General features: G+C 42.7%; 1 protein-coding gene across 1 annotated transcript in view; it reads right to left on the reverse strand.

Moving 5' to 3' along the window:
• Positions 1-15,501: 15,501 nt before the first annotated feature.
• Positions 15,502-18,538, reverse strand: part of CYB5A (cytochrome b5 type A) — a 38,063-nt gene continuing 35,026 nt past the window's right edge. Inside the window, exons 4-5 of the mRNA XM_025931069.2 lie at positions 17,603-17,637; positions 15,502-15,875 (exon numbers count right to left, since the gene is read on the reverse strand). Coding sequence (XP_025786854.1) covers positions 15,794-15,875; positions 17,603-17,637 — 117 coding nt within the window. The 3' untranslated portion in view covers positions 15,502-15,793. The remainder of the gene's footprint in view (positions 15,876-17,602; positions 17,638-18,538) is intronic.

The following is an 18,538-nucleotide window of genomic DNA, read 5'->3' on the forward strand; positions in this document are numbered from 1 at the left end:
TGATGCCTGAGGTCGTAACAACTGACTTCCTCCAAGTGGCATCAGTAGGGGAGAGCAGATGGCACAGGACGGAGCCTGAGGGACAAGCGCGGGAGGGCTGCTCTTCCAAGGGCCCCTGAGGGACACTGCCGAGGCCAGGGCTTCAAAATCTTCGGGGTGGGGCCTGAGACCCTTCACCGTGTAATAAACTCTCGGACACTGCTGGTCTGAGGACACACGCTGAGTAGCCAGGGTGCAGGCCTCGCCAGTTTCCTTTGAAAGTGATTTCACAAATATTTTACTACAATAAAAACAGAAAGAGTTCCTAATGGATTACATTCAGCAGTGACGCAGCCTTGTGTTTTTTGATAGAGACAGATCTCTGCTATTTATTGTGACGTGAAAACCAATCTCTCCATGTGATTGCACTTTTCTAAAGGAATACGAGACTTCTGGGAGGATATATATTAAAATGCTAATTGTAGTTATTTTTAAGTGGCCACCACTGTAAATTTTCTTTTCATAGATTACTGATTTTATATGTCTTATTTCCTTTTTTCTATAAATATGTGTAAAATAAGAACTCTATAGTAATTTAAAATTGCCACTTTGAAAAGTCTTAATATAGAAAAACATATTTATAAATACATGTATTATTTCTAGGCCTAGGCACCTGCTCTTGGTCACCCATAGTCTATAATCTGCAAATAGATCCCTCAAAATGCAAATCAGATCACGGCTGCGAGGCCAGGCTGGCCTCCTGGTTCTTCTTCAGATATGCCAGGCACACGGCTGCCAGAGGGCCTTTGCACTTGCTGTCCTGCTCGGAAAATGCTTTCTAACAGACACCTGCATGACTCATTCCCTCACTTCACGCACATCCGCACCCAGATGTCTCCAACTCACAGCAGATTTCCCGATCCCCTTAGAATCACACCCCTCTTCCTTCCACCCTGCCTACCCCACTTGATCCTTTTCAGAACACTGTTCACTGACTGGTGCCCCACACAGGTCTCTTATTTTCCCGTGGGTGCAGCTTCCTGAGCGTGGAGACTGTGGCTTCGTGTTCAGGGCTGTGTCTCCAGGCCAAGAGGGCTCCTGGCTCAAAGCAGGCACTCAATGCACAGTTGGAGGATAAATTCTAGGGACAGTTGTGACCTGAAAAGGGATGACTTTTCCTTCATTCTCACACTTACAGCTACACTTGATCTTCAGGGAAGAACAGGCCCCCTAAGAATTTAAGGACAGTTACTAATACCTTTCTGAGAAAAATATGCATATGAGCCAAACGTTTCATGTAATTTCTGGGCTTCTAATGACCTCCTGGAGCTACTTTCTAATCTGGGATCTGCTGCCCAAGCTATAGATGTCACTCATTTAAGCCCAATTTGCTACTCAGCTGTAGCGAAAGTTACCAGAAAGGTCTTTCTTTGGGGTTTCTCCTACTGGGAGAGAGGTCACGACTGCTGTCAGAGAGAGCCCAAACACCAGCACGAATTGTAGGTTTCCATTTACAATCTGAAAAGCTTGAGACGGGTGAGAACAAATCAGTCGAGTCAGCAGAATAAATTATAGCAGCTCTACGGTCCATCTCCACCTGGTCTAATCACCAGATTAGCTGTCTCTCTCCATGTCCCCTGAAATATATCACACCCAATGCCCACAACACACTGATATGCTCAATTAAGAGCCGGCCTTCCTGAGTGCCTACACGCCTCCCTCTAACTAGCAGGGTGTTTCTCGGCTGTATCTGTTTCTAGTCTATTTATATTAGTGTATCTGTATCTGCAATCACACTATTTAATTCAATACAAAGTAACTTGAAAAAAAATACAGTACAAAAGAAGAGATGTTCCTATAAAGACTGCAAAGACTAAGTTGAATGCATTGGAAAGCTTTTTTTTTTTTTAATGTTTATTTATTTTTGAGGGGGGAGGGGCAGAGAGAGAGGGAGACACAGAATCCGAGGTAGGCTCCAGGTTCTGAACTGTCAGCACAGAGCCCTATGAGGGTCTCGAACTCACCAACTGCAAGGTCATGACCTGAGCCAAAGTCGGAGGCTTAACCAACTCAGCCACCCACGTGCCCCTTTGACTGAGGGATTGTTAAAAGGGCTGGTTAGGGGTGGACAAGACACTATAAAGACCAGGTAGAAAATTCTAAAACTCTAAGGAATGCTATGGTACCACAAGAGTGATGGAAGCTGCCTTGGCAAGGTAAGGGAAATTTAAATGATGCATTATTGATACAATTAGTAGACCCACACTCAAAGAAAAGCTCTTGACAAATAAATAAACCACTTGAATAAACTTAAAATAAGTTAAAATAAAATGATTTTCCACTTTACCTGACTTTGAGTAATCAACCACCCAAATGTAGTTAAAGGGGCTTCAACTATGTTCTAACAATAGGGAGGTGGCCAACCTGAAATCCTTCAGAAACCCTATAAGCATAATGGAATTAATTTCTATAAAGATGCAATGCATCGGAACAGTTTTGTTCTTCCCCTGGCCTGACTCCACAAACTGACAAAGAATAGGTCTTCAGGAACACTTGAGGAGAGCGAGTATGACACTGAAGAGGGCCCTAGATGAGAGCCACAGGCTAAGCATTTGCTCTGGTGACAAGAGCTTCCAGAGGACGCGGAGGAAAGGGCTGTGGAATCCAGTTTGAACTTGAAAAATGCAGGAACCAGGCAAGAATGGGCATAGTGCTCAGCAGGGATGATTCTGGAAAATAATTAACAGTGACAAGCAGTGGAGACAAGAGCAAAGATCTACTCCGTGATTTCCCTGAAAGGATTTTGTTTTCTCTAATTTATGAAGACTTCAACCAAAAACACAGAGTTGCTTTAAATCCTATCCACTGAATTATTCAGTATCTCCTTCGAGTTATTCAGTGTCTGGGGATAAACCAGTGACCAGGCTCACACCCAGAGGAAAGAGAAACAGTAGTAAGTCTTGAATGCTGGAATAATCAGTTCTCCGAGGAGGAGAGCGTCACTCAAAGCCCTGCCAACCAACAGGTTCTAGTTAAAAGGAAGGCTTTTAGGTACTGGGTTTGCCATCAAGTAAACTTTACCAGCCTGGAAGAGTCCACAGACTCAGGTCTGGGGCAGGTTTGCTGAAGTCATGAGATACTGCAGCTGGCAGCGATAAGTGTACTTTAGCATAAGCTAATCAAATTCAGGTCCAGGAGCACTGAACTTCCCTGACCCTTGGGTACACAGGCAGCCTTGCCCTCGCTCCTGTTTGCGACTGATAACCTTCCGCCCTCCCTCGTCCTCCATCTTTTGGACAGGCTCCAAGATCTAGGCCATCTGTTGGGTTTCACCAGCCAACAGGATCCGTCCAGCAAGTTAAGGATATCAGAGCTTTGTCGGCTGACATCTTTCTCTGCCCCGTGCCATGCTGAGAAACTACTGGAGTCTAAATGCACCTGTGCTCCAATAGACAACATTCAGCCTTCTGGCTGCAGTTCTGAAAAATCACTACCTTTAAAGGCTGAGGAGGAGTTGGTCAAGTGCCTTCTGCACTGCCTTGGACTTGGTGACATTGCCAAGGCTTTGGGGCAAGAGTGGTTATCAAAGTAGTGACTTTGTAAGAATCATCTGATGGGGACGGGGACAAGAAATGAGAAAGAGAGAGGGGGATGGGGTAGCAGCCAAGGGACTTCACTCATTAACTCAGTCATTCAGTCAACACCTCCTTTGTTCCAGGAATTGGAAGAGGCTCTAAGGACACAGCATGGAACAAAATAATAGCATGTGATAGCAGGGCCAGACCCATGTGGGAGAAGCCAGGGAGCACTTACAGCAACAAATCGGAAGAGCTGAAGGCCGAAACTAAGGTGGTGACATGTGAGGTAGAGAAGGGAAATGCGTTATTCAAACAGATCAATCATGGCAGCTATTTCTTACTATCAATTGCAAAAGTCAAGCATTTTCTTATTTATTTATTTATTTTGAAAGAGAGAGAGAGCACATGCACATCAGTGGAGGGGCAGAGAGGCAGAGAGAGAGAATCCTAAGCGGGCTCTGTGCAGAGCCCAACGCAGGGCTTGAACTCAGAAACCGTGAGATCATGACCCGAGCCAAAACCAAGAGTCGGTCGCTTAACTGACTGAGCTACGCAGGTGCCCCCCAAAGTCAAACATTTTCATTCAAACTGTGTAACAGGACAAAATATAATGAGCCCCTCCTGTAGGTTCACATCCCATAGGTCACAGGAGGCCACTTTTAACAGATGGCTGGTTTTAGGAAGCAACACTGAGGGGGAGCAGGATGTGACTTCCCATTTAGGACATGACCTGGATAGATGCTTCTGAGATAACAAACAAGAGGACAACTACTTCTTAAGAGAATGAGTCTACTGGGACCATGGTGAATTTCTTACATAACAGCTTTACTGAAATGTAATTCCCATACCATATAGTTCACCCATTTAAACTGGATTACAACTCCACGGTTTTTTAGGGCATTCATGGATACATACCATCACCGCAATCAACTTTAGGACATTTTCATCGCCCCAAAGAGAAACGCTGCACAAAGTGGCTGCCTCTCCCCATTTCCCTCTAACCCTCTTCCCCAGACCTAGGCAACCACGTTCTGTCTCTATAGATTTGTAACACTGCCTATAAATGGGATTGTACAATATGTGGTCTTTTGTGACTGGCTTCTTTCACTTACCATCCTGTTTTCAAGGGTCAGCCATGTTGTAATGTATGTCACACTTTTGGTGGTTAAACAATATTCCATCGCATGGATACAACACACCTTGTTTATCCATTCATTTGGTAATGGATGTCTGGGTTTTTTCCACTTTTTGGCTATTATAAATATTGCTATGAACATTCATGCACAAGTTTTTGAGCGCCTGTTTTCAATTTTCTTAAGCACGTATCTATCCATGGAATTGTTGGGTCAAGTGTAATTCCATGTTTAACTTTTTAAGGACCCGCCATGCTGTTTTCCATAGTAGCTACACCATCTTGCATTCCCGCCAGGAGTGCAGCTTCTCTACGTCTTTGTAAACAATTATCATCTGACTTTTTGACCACAGCCTTCCTAGTGGATGTGAACTGGTCTTTTACTGTGATTTTGATTTGCATTTCCCTGACCACCAGTAATACTGAACATCAACTCATGTGCTCGATGGACATTTGTATACCTTCTTTGGAGAATGTATATAATCACATCTTTTACCCATTTTTCAATTGAGTTATACTCTATTGAGCTGTAAGAGTTCTTTAAGGATCCCTTATTAAATTTATCATTTGCAAGTATTTTCTCCCATTCTGTGTCACCGCTCACTTACTCGATGGTGTCCTTTGAAGTACAAAAGTGGTTAATTTTGGTGAAGATCAATTTACCTATCCTTTTGTAGCTTGGGTTTTTGGAAACCACTGCCTAATCCAAAATGAAACATTTAGGTCTATGTTTTCTTCCATTATGGATCTCGGACTGTGTTCTTGAACTGGTGAACTAAGAAATGAATGGGAAGGTAATGCTACTTCCCTTTGAAACAATATTAATTTTTTCTGACAATTCTCACCTGAGATCTTCCTAAAGAGCTACTGACATGACAAGCACCGAAACTCGATTCAGAGAAGTATTAGGATGATGAAACAAGAGCTTTCAAAATTACTAAGTGTTCACCACAGGACAAACATCACTCAAAATTAGGTGAATGTCATATTCTTTCTCCTAGAACTTCTAACTGTTCAGTTATTTCCAGAATTCTCCATGGATCCAAGAACATGAAAATAAACCAGATTTCCTCACCTAAAAGCGACAGTGTATGATTCCCATGGTTCCTTACGTTACTTGGTCTGGAGGGAAAACATTTGCAATCACATGCTTTGGTTTCTCTTGAGGGGGCCTCAGCTGTGGGCACAAGCACACTTGTTTCACTTGCTTCTTTAAGGAGAACAGTGCTGATGGGGTGCGCAGCACCCTCACCCCAGGATGTACGAGTGCTTCTAGCAAACTTCAGCCTGGTCCTAGAGACTCCCAATACCACCAGATGCAGAAGCCACCTATGGAATTGGAAAGACCAACTGCCCTTGATTGTCATTTCTACTTCTAAACCTCATGTAGACTTGGGTTCATTCCAAATGTCATGACTGAGCAGGTTCTTTGGGTCATCAGCCTCAGCAGGAAAAAGGACGTGGCCAAGAAGACACCTGGCCAAGGCAAGAGTAGAGAGAAGCAGGGAAAGAAGCAGTGCCTGGTTCTCCATTTGTAGACTTTCCCGGCCAGATGCATCATCCCCACCCACGAGCAGGGATCTGTTTTTGATCTCGATGGAAATATTCACATTTGACAAAACATAAGACTCACTTATGTTTCAGAATTTATGTAATGATTTCATCGCTCTCAAATTCTTAAACATTTGTCCATTGCAGAATATGCCTCCTGATAGAACCCTCTCCTCTTCATCCATCACGATGGAAATACCCAGTATCCCTGCCTACAGTTCCGGGGACTGACATCCATGTTTCCTGTGTGAAACGCCATCCTCGCTTGTTGCCCCTCCCCCAGGGTGTCCCTGCTAAACACTGAGGGACTGAACACAGCTGATACAGAAGCCTAGCCTTGTCTGCCCCCATGTCTTCACTCCTCCCAGGAAGACCGCAGGGCTTGCTGAGGGCAAGGACCATCTCGCTGCCCCTTCAGCTTATAGGAAAGCTTGTGTTGCAAATGTTGATGGCACAGGAGTGGACCCTGATCACTCTAGGGGGGCCCTGTGCTATCCCAAGTCCCAGAGCTCCCCACGCTGACGTGGGGCCAGACCAAACTGTACCTCCAGATAAGGTAACAGTGAACACAGTGTCGTCAGAGAGGAGCAGAAAGAGAAGTTTAGAGCCTGGGTCGGTCGGCCCAGCCTCACAGATTCTGTACATGGACACGATGTGGCTGTTGGCCGTGAACATCACAATTACGATTTGTTTCGCTCAGGTTTCATACAGCAAATGCCTCATCCTAATTTAAAGTGATCATTTCTCTAAGAGATCCAGACAGGGGAAGTGCAAACATTCACTGCGCACGTGCACCAGGGAGAGGAGTGCAAACGTGGTCATTTCATCGCGATCCTCACAATATCAGAGGGTCTGCTCACATCCGTGGGGCAGGGGAAGTAGGTCTGAGTGTTTTCATGTTACAAATTCTAACATCTGCCAATGGCCTAAAAGGGTAGGTTTGAATTTAGGATTTTCAGAGTCCTCAAAGTTCTATGGCAGAAGGTGGCAGCCCCAGGAGAACCAGATCCAGCCCTGGTTATGCGCCTGCCACATCCACATTCACAGGCCCAAGGAGAAGGATGGTCACCCAGAGATAAATCCAGTCGGGGCACAAGCCGTTACCACAAAGGTGGCACCGATAATGGATTCAGTCACAAAGATCGTCACATTTGCCCATTCAAACCAGGGGGCATTTCAGCACAGCTGCAAAGCATATCTCCTAGCCTGAAATGAAGAGTCGTTCTAAATTCCTTGCAAAGATGGACACTGCTGGTGAGATCTTTTCCTGACTGGAGGCAGATCAGATGAGATAATCATAAGAACGTGGGATGCATGGGTATTTGGCGAGTAGAGTTACAACTGGAGAAAGGCAAAAACAAGGCACTGGATGTTCTGGCCATAAAAGTCAGAGTCTGTGACTTCTAAGGCAGCGGGGGTGGGGGTGGGGGTGGGAGGGGGGCGACTGTAGTTTATGGAGGCATTGGGAACAGAAGAGAGACTGGTCCAGGGAAGACCAGGGGTCTCCAGCATCACGACAGATCAGAGTTTTAGATGACAAATCCAGCAGTCTGAAAGGTCACCTTCCCCACTCCCACCCCCGCCGTGGCAACGGCCTGAGGGACACAGATGGTGGGTATTACCTTTCCAAGCCAATGCCAGAGTGAAGGAAAGAAAGGGGAGAGGCCTTCATGTTTAGGTGAAGTATGAAGTCTCGATCTGGCATCTGGTGTGGAAGCAGCCCACGTCAATGTCGACTATTTCTTCTATCAATTTGACTTTGCGGTCTCTGGATTCACATAGGACCCGGGGTCTGGTGGAGCCTTCTTCAGCTGTGACATACTCACCCAAGTATCACACTCGGTCGTTTGGCAGCAGTGACAGTGACCAAAGAGTCCTTAGGGGGTCCTCTCCATCCGTCTCATTTTTGTAAAAGCAACAGAACAAAACAGTAACTGTGCGTACATGACAAGACTGTAAGATCCCCATTGTTAAATCTGATGAGAGTTCACTTAAAAGGGAAATGCAGTTATTCTGTGATATACAACGTTTTAAGATAATAACTGAAATGATGACTAACAACATAGCAGGACATACCAGATTTCTAGGAATCTTATACAATTTTCTAGAATACGTACAACATACGCCTACAGAACACAACGAACACCCAGTATTACTTTTTGACAGAACTACTTCCTATGTAACTAACATATCAAATAAGACTAATTCGTGTAACACCTCTCTAAGAATGTATGGAGAAAGAACAAATCTTCGGAGATGCTACAGGGACTCTAGAAAATCCCAAAGTTATCTCCAGGTCAAAAAGACATCAATTACAATTTGGCTTGGGGGAAGGTTGTCAAAAGTATCAAAAGGCATTAAAACACTTGGTCAAAAAGGTTCACAGGTCACCGTGAAACGCTGCTTAGTTACCCATTTAATCATAATGACAAAAACTGCAGGCAAATACGGAAAGTTAAACATTTGTGTACAAAAACCTTAGCTCTTTGAACAGACAAGATTCAGTTCTCTTTAGTAATCAAAGACCTGATAAAGACATCAAGAAACACAGGAAATTATTTTGATAAAATATAATCTTTTGTTTTCTAGGCAGATTACTTAAAAAAATAAAAAAAACTCTTTTACACCTCTTACCAAGAGTAGACCAAAAGTCTAAGCAAACTTTGTCCTTTTAACAGAAAGAACACCAAACATTAATTTTGCAGATTAATTTTGATATTAAATGCATTTATTTATAAACTTAAATCTATTCGAATCTTAGCCAGCTTGACCACACATAAAATTGTTCTGCAAAGATTCCTTTTCCACAAGCTTCTACAACTTTTAAAACACCCCTTCAGATGTTGTCCTGTTTTTCCTCTCCCATTCCAAAATAACCAACCTCACTTTAGGAAAAAATCATGCTCTTTTGCCTCAAAAAAATAATTCATCTTTATTCCTTGTACCTTCTCTTACCAAAAACACACATCTTACTTTCCTTGCATACAGAAATGTGTCCCTTATTACTTCTAGTACCTTACATATGTTAAAAATTTTAATGCTTAATATATTTTAATTTCTAAATGATTTTTTACAAGTTTATTATTGGAGAGAGTACGTGTGTGAGCATGGGGGAGGGGCAGAAAGAGTGCAAGAGAGAGAGAGAGAGACAGAGAGAGAGAGAGAGAGAGAGAGAGAGAGAGAGAGAGAATTCCAAGCAGGCTCCACCCTGTCAACGCAGAGCCCGATGAGGGGCTTGATCTCACGAACTGTTGAGATCATGACCTGAGCCAAGATCAAGAGTCAGACGCTTATGCGACTGAGCCACCCAGGCGTCCCTAAAATGCCTTAATTTCTGATGAAAATAAGAAGTTGACAATTGTGAGCTGTTTTTTACTTTAGCATTCTACGGCTTGGCAAATGTATAAATACATTTTATATTTTCTAGAAACACATGCTTTCTCCATGTGGCACAAAACACGTTCACTCATAGCCTCAAATAGCTTTAACTGCTCTGTACAAATAAGTCAGAAAGTAGATAAACCTATCCATCTTCAGTAATTAACGTTTTGGTATTTTATTTAGAGAAGATCTAGACAGTCAAGTACTAATTTAACTTAATAAAACTTTAAGTGTTCAGGTTACCAAAAAGATTTGGGGTAACTATTTAAAAAGCTCACCGAGGGGCGACTGGGTGGCTCAGTCGGTTAAGCATCCGACTTCGGCTCAGGTCATGATATCGCAGTTTGTGGGTTTGAGCCCGTTGGGCTCTGTGCTGACAGCTCAGAGCCTGGAGCCTGCTTCAGATTTTGTGTCTCCCCCTCTCTCTGCCCCTCCCCTGTTCATGCTCTATCTCTCACTGTCTCTCAATAATAAATAAACATTTCTTTAAAAAACATTTTTTAAAGTTCACCGAAAAATTTCTGTCCCCACTTACATGTATTCAGTTCACTTGTTCCCAGCATGAGGGATGAAAATTTCATCAAACCAAGTTATTTTCTGTGCTGACAAATTTTCTAACAGTGATAACATGAATTTATTTGATTAATAAATCCAGGTAGAATAAAAGACGTATGTGTGCATTATATTTAATGTTGATAATTCTATAGACATGTCTGTCTTGACTAAACCAACAAACTTTCATCAGCTTTAATATGAATATTTTCCCAGATCACGTGAACCTGAAAAGCATTTAGGTCTCTATTACATTTTTGAGAATTTTATGAACACTTTATTCATATAAGTGCTTTTCTTTAAGCCAACTGAATAGAGCTCTTTAAAAAAATTAATTTTGGCAATACAATCTGGAGGTGGAAAATACCACACATGTACAATACACATATATAAACATACATATAGACAGAAGTAAACAAAGACCTTACAGCTTTTGTTTCAAAATTTTAGCGATGCGACGGTAGGATAATGCAAAACTCACTGGTTTGTGAAAGATGCTGGATCCAAATCATGTGTCTGGAAGATGAAATAAGTAAAGGTCACCTGCTCAGGTGACTAAAGCTTTTTACTAATATTTGTTTATTTGCCTAAGTTTCAAATAACCTTTTCCCCTTTTGTTTTCCTTCTGATAAGAATTACCTCCCTGAAGTTTTTATTTCAAAGACATGGCCTAGCTAAGTCTTGGGAGACCAGGTAGAACATTTACATGCCAAAGGCACAGGGAAAAAAATGCAAGTTCCTCCCGGAAGAAACTTCATGTTCTAAGGTCAGAAGTTTTACAATACTGGGGCATCTGGGTGGCTCAGTTGGTTAAGCATCCAACTTCGGCTCAGGTCATGATCTTGTGGTCCATGAGTTCAAGCCCCACATCCAGCTCTGTGCTGACAGCTCAGAGCCTGGAGCCTGCTTTGGATTCTGTGTCTCCCTCTCCCTCTTTGCCCCTTTCCATTCACACTCTGTCTCTCTCTCTCAAAAATAAATAAACATTTAAAAAAGAATAATTTTTACAATACTTACACATCTTTTGAGATAAATAGAGGTGGTTCTAGGATTGCTAACTATAGGTGAACTGTGACTTGTGACTTGTTCCTAGAGCCACATTTCTAGTTTTGCTAAGATGTGTAAGATAAAAACAGTTGTTTTTAATTCCTCAAAGAATTAGATTACAGCCTAATGATACCAAGGGGCTGATCTGTCCATCTAACCAAATTACCTTCAATTTACATCAGGGAGTGGATTTCCAACTAAGATGAAAATCCAAGATTTCTATGTTCTGGATTTAGACCTGTTTGTCTTTGGGATGTTTTACAAAATCCTTTCACAGACATCAGAAGGTTGTTCTTTCCTTCTGGATGTGTGGTTTTATTTTAGCTTAGGGAAAAATGTCTATGTCAGGCACTGAAATCAGCTTCCAGTTTCACCAACTTTTGACCACTGAGCTACTTTACAAAAATCCTTTAAATATTTTGCCCGTTTTCAGCTGAGATGAACAATAAATTATTTTTGGTGGTATTGAACAACCCTTGTTGCGTTTAAGAGGAGGCAAAGAATACTACTTTCTCAAGATTCAGAGTCACTCTGAAATATGGCCAAAAGGAAGAACTGACAACTTTTGTGTTCAAGGCAGGCAGAAACCCAAGCCAAGTTCTTAGGACACAAAACAAGACAAGAAAGAAGGCAAGAACTCTCCCTGGAGGAGACAGAAAGAGTCGAGAATCAGTGGGTTGGGTTTGGAAAGGAAGAGACAACTCAAGAAATTTTATTTTCTCCTCTTGACTGGGCATGCAGAGATCCAGGAGAGCTGACTCTGGTAGGAACCCTCACCTTTCACCGACTTCTGTCAGTCTTCCCCAAACCCCATCTGTAGGTTCCAAGAGGGCTTAAAGAGTCTAGCTTCAGTATCTACCAGAATCTGGCAAAGTGTTTCATTCATTTGTAGTTTCCCTTGTTTGTTTAAGGGAGTGACAGCCGTTTACCAGAAAATTCCTCAGTCCCAACAACTCTGGGAGGGGCCCATATGGGAGCTCTCCTTTAAGGGTAGACATGGAGGCATCTATAAGGCCACTCGGTTGGCAAATTTTGTTTTCAGTCTTATTCCAAAGTCCTTTCAAAGTACTTGGCTGCAGTCATGAGTTCCATCAGACTGATGGGGGCTCAGTTCCAACCTGTTTTTGTTGTTGTGTTTGTTGGTGTTGTTGTTGTTGAATTTTTAATCAGTCTACTAATCTCAGGGACTGATCCATTTACAAACAGCGCAGCTAGAGCAGGTTGGGTGACCTCATTTTTTGCATGGAACCTGAATGCCACAGGAAGAGTGCTTCCACACAGGCTTTAATGTCTGCCACAGATTCATCTTTTTTGTTTGCATGTTTCAGTAATAAACCAAATGGTGCATGCAGGGAAAACTCCTCCAAAGGATGGCTTTTAAGAGATCAATCACTATTTTATGAACTTTTTCTGGTCCACGAGGGAAGTGTGTTTCAGATTGAGGATCCTGAGCATCTTTGGGTTTACACTGATCTGTTTCCTGACTCCATGTTTGGGCTTCCTCAGGGCCAACCTGCATGTGCATAAGCTCATAGAGATCTGGAAGCCTGTGGTCCTTGGCCCTGGTAATGATGAAATTCTTCAGGAAACTTCTGGGGATCCTCCCTAGGTTTAGGAAATTCTGTTACTATGGTAGTTCACTCTTTGACCAAGGAGTTTAAGATATCTTTAAAAAAATTTTTTCATGTTTATTTTTGAGAGAGAGAGAGAGCGAGCACAAGCAGGGGAGGGGCGGGGGGGGGGGGGGACACCGAATCCGAAGCAGGCTCCAGGCTCTGAGCTGTCAGCACAGAACCCGACGCGGGGCTTGAACTCACGAACCATGCGATCATGATGTGAGCCAAAGTTGGACACTTAACTGACCTACCCCGGCGCCTCAGGAGTTTAAGGCATCTGAGGAGGATCTCCTGCAACCTGGGGTGACCCATTCTGTTTGTTTGGTTTGGGAGCCCTTGCTTTCAAAATCTTGTCTAACAGGAATGTTTCTCATAATGGCCATTGTAATTCTAGGTTGTTTTTAGTAAGACTTGGTCATTGTAAATATCTACAGCTTCTGGGACCACAGTTCTTAGACACCAGATAAGTAGTTGTGCCGAAAGGTGGTATGTTCAACTCTCTGAGCTAAGGCTTTGGGTCTTTTGGAGCCGAACTAACACCTAAGGGGACGTGTGGCTGGGCTGGGGATCGTGTGATGTTTGGACCTCACCACACGGAGACTTTCTTGAGGTTGGCAGGTGATCTAGCATCAGTGTAACCTGTTCTGTGACCAACTTATGGATAAAGTTAGGTGGCAAGCATTCTAACAGTTTTTAAGTGCTCAACGCATGCAAGTCAATTATGCAGCTTTTAGCTTCCAAGATTTCCACTGCCTTTACCTACACAAAACACACTGGTTCCAGGCCAGCTTAAGCCACACCTAGTTTGACTCCAGTTGGCAACTGCCAGCAATGGGACTGGGGACAGGACTAAGCCAGCAGACCCCAAACAAATGGAGAACTCTGGAATGAACCACCACCAACATGGAATCTGAGATTCAAGCAAGGGTAAGGATTCTGACCAGACGGGGAACTGCAGTCCCGACTCCCAGCACTTCTCAACATGGAATCAGGGACCGGAAGCAAACGACAGCTTAGAGAGCCAACAAGGTCAGGAGCTTGACACAGAGAGAGCAGAGCTCAGAACCAAGAGGAACTTACCCACGGCCCTCCGAAAGGGCTAGAAAGACAGAGGGTTTGTGGGTACCCTGCCTGTGTTTCTCGCCCCCAAAGCCGTGAGAGGCTTCCTTCAGATCCCATCCTTGCCACCAAATCTGTTAAAAGCCAAAATTCATCTCAATAAAATTTAAAGATCTTATTAGTTTTATTCAACAATTCACGAATGGGGTGGTACCCCACCTGGCACACAGAAAGAAGTGCCCAGGAGCTGCAGAAAACGTTAGAGTTACGGGCAGAAAGAGGTGGGACAGGGAAGTTATTTTAGCAGAGCCATCTTCCTTTGAGGGGACCGCAGCGGGGAAGAGGGATCCATCTCGGATTATCTCATTAGTGCTGGCCAGGTAATTCCAGACTGCCCAGCTTAAGATTCTACTCCTGGGAGAGGCTGAAACTGCAATCCATTTAGGTATTAAGCCTTTGTTTGGTGATGTGGGCTTAGCACAATTTGGGGCCTGTTGCCTCTATTTAAATAATACTCTGTAATTTACAAAGTCCTTTCCAATGTGTTTTAGTTATTTCTGAAGAACTCCCTTGCTTTTCAGTTGACCAGCATGCCAATGGAAACTTGCAGTCACACATAACTACAAAGCACTTAGAATCTAATTCGTCCTTCCAGTTTCCACATTCGGAAGAAAAATAGCATGGGGCCGAGGATAATAAACAAAGACGACAGAATTAATCTCCTGGAACTCCAATGAGAAAATGAACAGAGCCATACCAGAATTCCTCATGGCTCATCAGCACCAGCTAACTTTCTTCAAAACTCAGGTTCCAAATGTCCCATATCTCTTTCAAATTTCGTTTTTGCAAAGGAGGGAATGAACATTTTCTTACGTGAGCACATTAACATTTTTGGCCTCTGAATGAGTAGTTTTTTTAAACTTTAGAACCTATACGACTGTGAACCTCTTCGGAATATTTTCAGTCTGTGAGAAGGGAGGGCTAAAATGTCCTCTCATGGTTCACAGGTTTTATTCTTTATAGTTCACAGGTTTCTTTCTTTTAATCAAAGACGAGATGGTCTCTTTTTTATAGGTCCTATAGGCTACCTTCTCTTTATCATCTGTTTCAAGTAGAATAATTAGAAATCTTACATTTTGGGAGTGCCTGGGTGGTTCAGTCGCTCAGTTAGGCGTCTGGCTTCAGCTCAAGTCACGATCTCACAGTCCCTGAGTTCAAGCCCCGCATGGGGCTCTGTGCTGAGAGCTCAGAGGTTAGAGCCTGCTTTGAATTCTATGTCTCCCTCTGTCTGCCCCTCCCCCGCTTGCACTCTCTCCTCTCTCTCTCTCTCTCAAAAATAAACATTAAAAAAATTAAAAGAAAAAAGAAATCTTTCATTTTTTAGACCTTCCTAATTCCCCCGAAAGGGAAACTCTGCTGGAAGAGGCAGAACTGGTTGTTCAGTGAGATAAGGAGGAGCACAAGGAGACAGCCAAGGACATTCCCTTCCTCACACCATAGGGACAACTTGGGTCTGAATGATCAGTGCATTAAATGACTCTGCTGAATAATCAGATTCTAAACGTTAAAGACAATTATGTACCAAATAGACAGACAAACATGGTGGTATATTTTAAAAGCCAGATATATTTTTAAACGATCATGCCTACAATAAGTAAATTATGTAGTGATGGAACATCAAAAAAAAGTTGATGAACAAAAAGGCACATTCTAAGAGTTCAAGAGTAGAAAGAACAGAAGAGTTCCTTTTGGTTTGGTTCTAGGGTAAGAGACAAGAGAAACAGGTGTACTAAAATTATATCTCAGGTGAAGGTTTCTGTCAGCTGAAGCAGTTAACATTGGCGTCTTTCTCCCTGGTCCAAAGCAGTCTTTTCTTTCATTGACTTCTGAGAGTGTGTTTAATCTTCCTTTGTGTAGAGATGATACATCAGGGCTACCACCAGTGCTGAGATGGCGGGGATCACCCAGTTGGTCCACCAGCTGGAAAGAAATGGCAATGATGCTTGTATGGTGCTCGATACACAGGACTCAAAACCTCTGCTCTTCTGATCACCATGAAAACCACTGTGGCATGTTTTTATTACGTCTCTAACGTACCTGGATGAAAAGCCAACTAACTCGTTAAAAGTGACATGAGCACATCACATGCCCTAATATACCAGCACCTGCTCGGCTTTATAAGAAAATGAACGGCCCCACCCCTGTTCCACTTAAATCTATTTCTATAAACTTATACAAAGAGCTATGAACCACTCACTCCCCCAATAGATGCTACCGATAACCAGTGACTTACCTAAGGACACGAACTCTGAGTTACGGATCACAAGTTCATAAAAGCAAATATTCCTTACAGGTTTTATTCTACTCACATACACTAAGAATTTAAAATAGTACTAAACCGAGAACCAGAAAATCAAGTTTCTCATTTTGGCAGAGGCATCAACAGGTCTATAACCGGGAGAACAGCACATCTCCTCGACTGTGAAGTTAAGGACTTTGAACCACAGGATGATTAAGGTTGCTATGTCCACCACAACTTTACATTCTCCGACTCTGTTCTGAAAATCTAATCTGTACAAATGCACAATAGATTTAACGCGGGAAGAAACAGCATGCCCAAACGACTTCATCTGTGGTCCACAGGTGTAAACCCAGAAAACTCCCTAACTTACACACTGTTTCAGTCCTGGTGCAAAGAACTTCTGATCTACTATGAATGGCAGATGACAGATCAAATCAGGGACAAAGCTAGGATGATCTTCAATTTAGATATGAACCTTTAATTACTTAGAAAACAAAATATACAGCTTGTAAAATGTGAATTAAGACAATCACCTATGAAGACATATATTTTCTGGCATAAACTTTCTACCCTGTAAAACTTCACACATCAACCCACACAAAGATGGAGTTCATTAACAAGATTTAACCTGCACAAGGGTTACAAATGCAATTTTCATCTTGGTGGGCTTTTCAGTTTTCATTTAGAAGGAAACTGACCTGCCCATGAAACATAGGATGAAGTGAGTACTAACCACTGCCTGAAGGCAGGTAATGTACTAGAACACCGACAGAGACTGGGGCGGTTACATTTGACAGGGTGAAAGAATAAATAAGCATAAATGTGTGGCTTTGAGCTTGGGGCCAAATATCTCTAGCTACCAGATACACAGATACATATAGTCCCAATTACACAAGTCAATATGCTAGAACTGCCAAAAATGTCAATACAACGTTGGACTATACCACAGAAATCCAGTCCCTAGAACAAGGGACTCGTTACACTTGGAAGAACACTGACCCATACCTAGAGAGACCTAATCACTACAATGTTAAAACCGGATCATATACTGAATGAGAAAGGAAAGAGATGTTTGCCTGGAGAGTAAAACATTGTGCTGGCCACAGGACTACCGTGGAGAAAAGGAGACCCATTTGTTCAGTCTGTCCTATAGGGTAGATATGGCCAGAGGGTGAGATTCGGGGTTGTTCTGAAGAGGGTCCCGAGTCTGAGCTGACAGCTGAGGAGAGAGTGTCCTGAGTCATGTGGGTGCCAAGTGGGGACAATCCTGGGATGTCCACTGATGGGGGGGGGCCCACAGTGGACACCTGTACCTCAAATGGGGGAGGGTCCCATAATCCCACTCTGACTCTATGAGCTTTCTGATCACAATTACTTTAAAAGAAAACTACCACGTATCACGTACCTGGAATTAGAATCAACAGTAGTAATGAGAGTCTCCTGAAACACGAGAGAAAAAGTAAACGTAAAGGGAACATCTAAACATTTATTCAATTGAGTAAGAACTTCTTTTATAAGTAGGTCACAGTATTTTACTCAGTACATTCTTCCAAACACATTGAAAGGGAAAATTAACATCATAAACTTTTCACTAAAATGCCCAATTTCACCATTTTTTCAGAAGGAAAAAAATCTTAAGAATCATCTGTATGTAAATTACTTACAAACCTAACCTAGATAATTTGAAAGAAAATGTTAAAAATAGCCTATATATAAAATATCCTGTACACAATACATATCTGAATACTTTAATGGAGAAACTGAAAACAGATTATCATGTACACATACACATAACCCCGCCACTACCTTCAGGAAGAGCAGTTTAATTTTTTAAAAGCACTGATGAAACATTCAATAAAAAACATTAGTTATTTCATTCAAATTTTATATGAAGTAAAGTCACCCAAACTGTATTAAAAGACATGTCAAGCAAAAAGAGAGAAGTAAAAACAGTCATTTAAATTACAACACTCTGGGGGCACCTGGCTGGCGCAGTTAAGTGTCTGGCTTGATTCCAGCTCAAGTCAAGATCTCAGGGTCATGAGATCAAGCCCCCAGTCAGGCTCTGCGCTGACAGTACAGAGCCTGCTTGGGATTTTCTGTCTCTCCCTCTCTCTCTGCCCCTCCCCAACTTGTGTGTGCACACTCTCTCTCAAAATAAATAAGTAAACTTCAGAAAATAATTACATTAATTAATTGTAACACTGTGGACCACCACCTTTCCTGGACTCCAACTCTGACAAGACGGCTCTAAAAAGATACCGGAGGCCTTAGGGACTGGTCTCTCACACCGTCACTAGCCAAGAGCCCTCTGAAAATAAGGACGCCCTGTGCGTGTGCT

This window comes from Puma concolor, chromosome D3, assembly GCF_028749965.1.
Source record: "Puma concolor isolate L17-30 chromosome D3, mPumCon1.1.hap2, whole genome shotgun sequence".
Classification (NCBI taxonomy): Eukaryota; Metazoa; Chordata; class Mammalia; order Carnivora; family Felidae; genus Puma; species Puma concolor.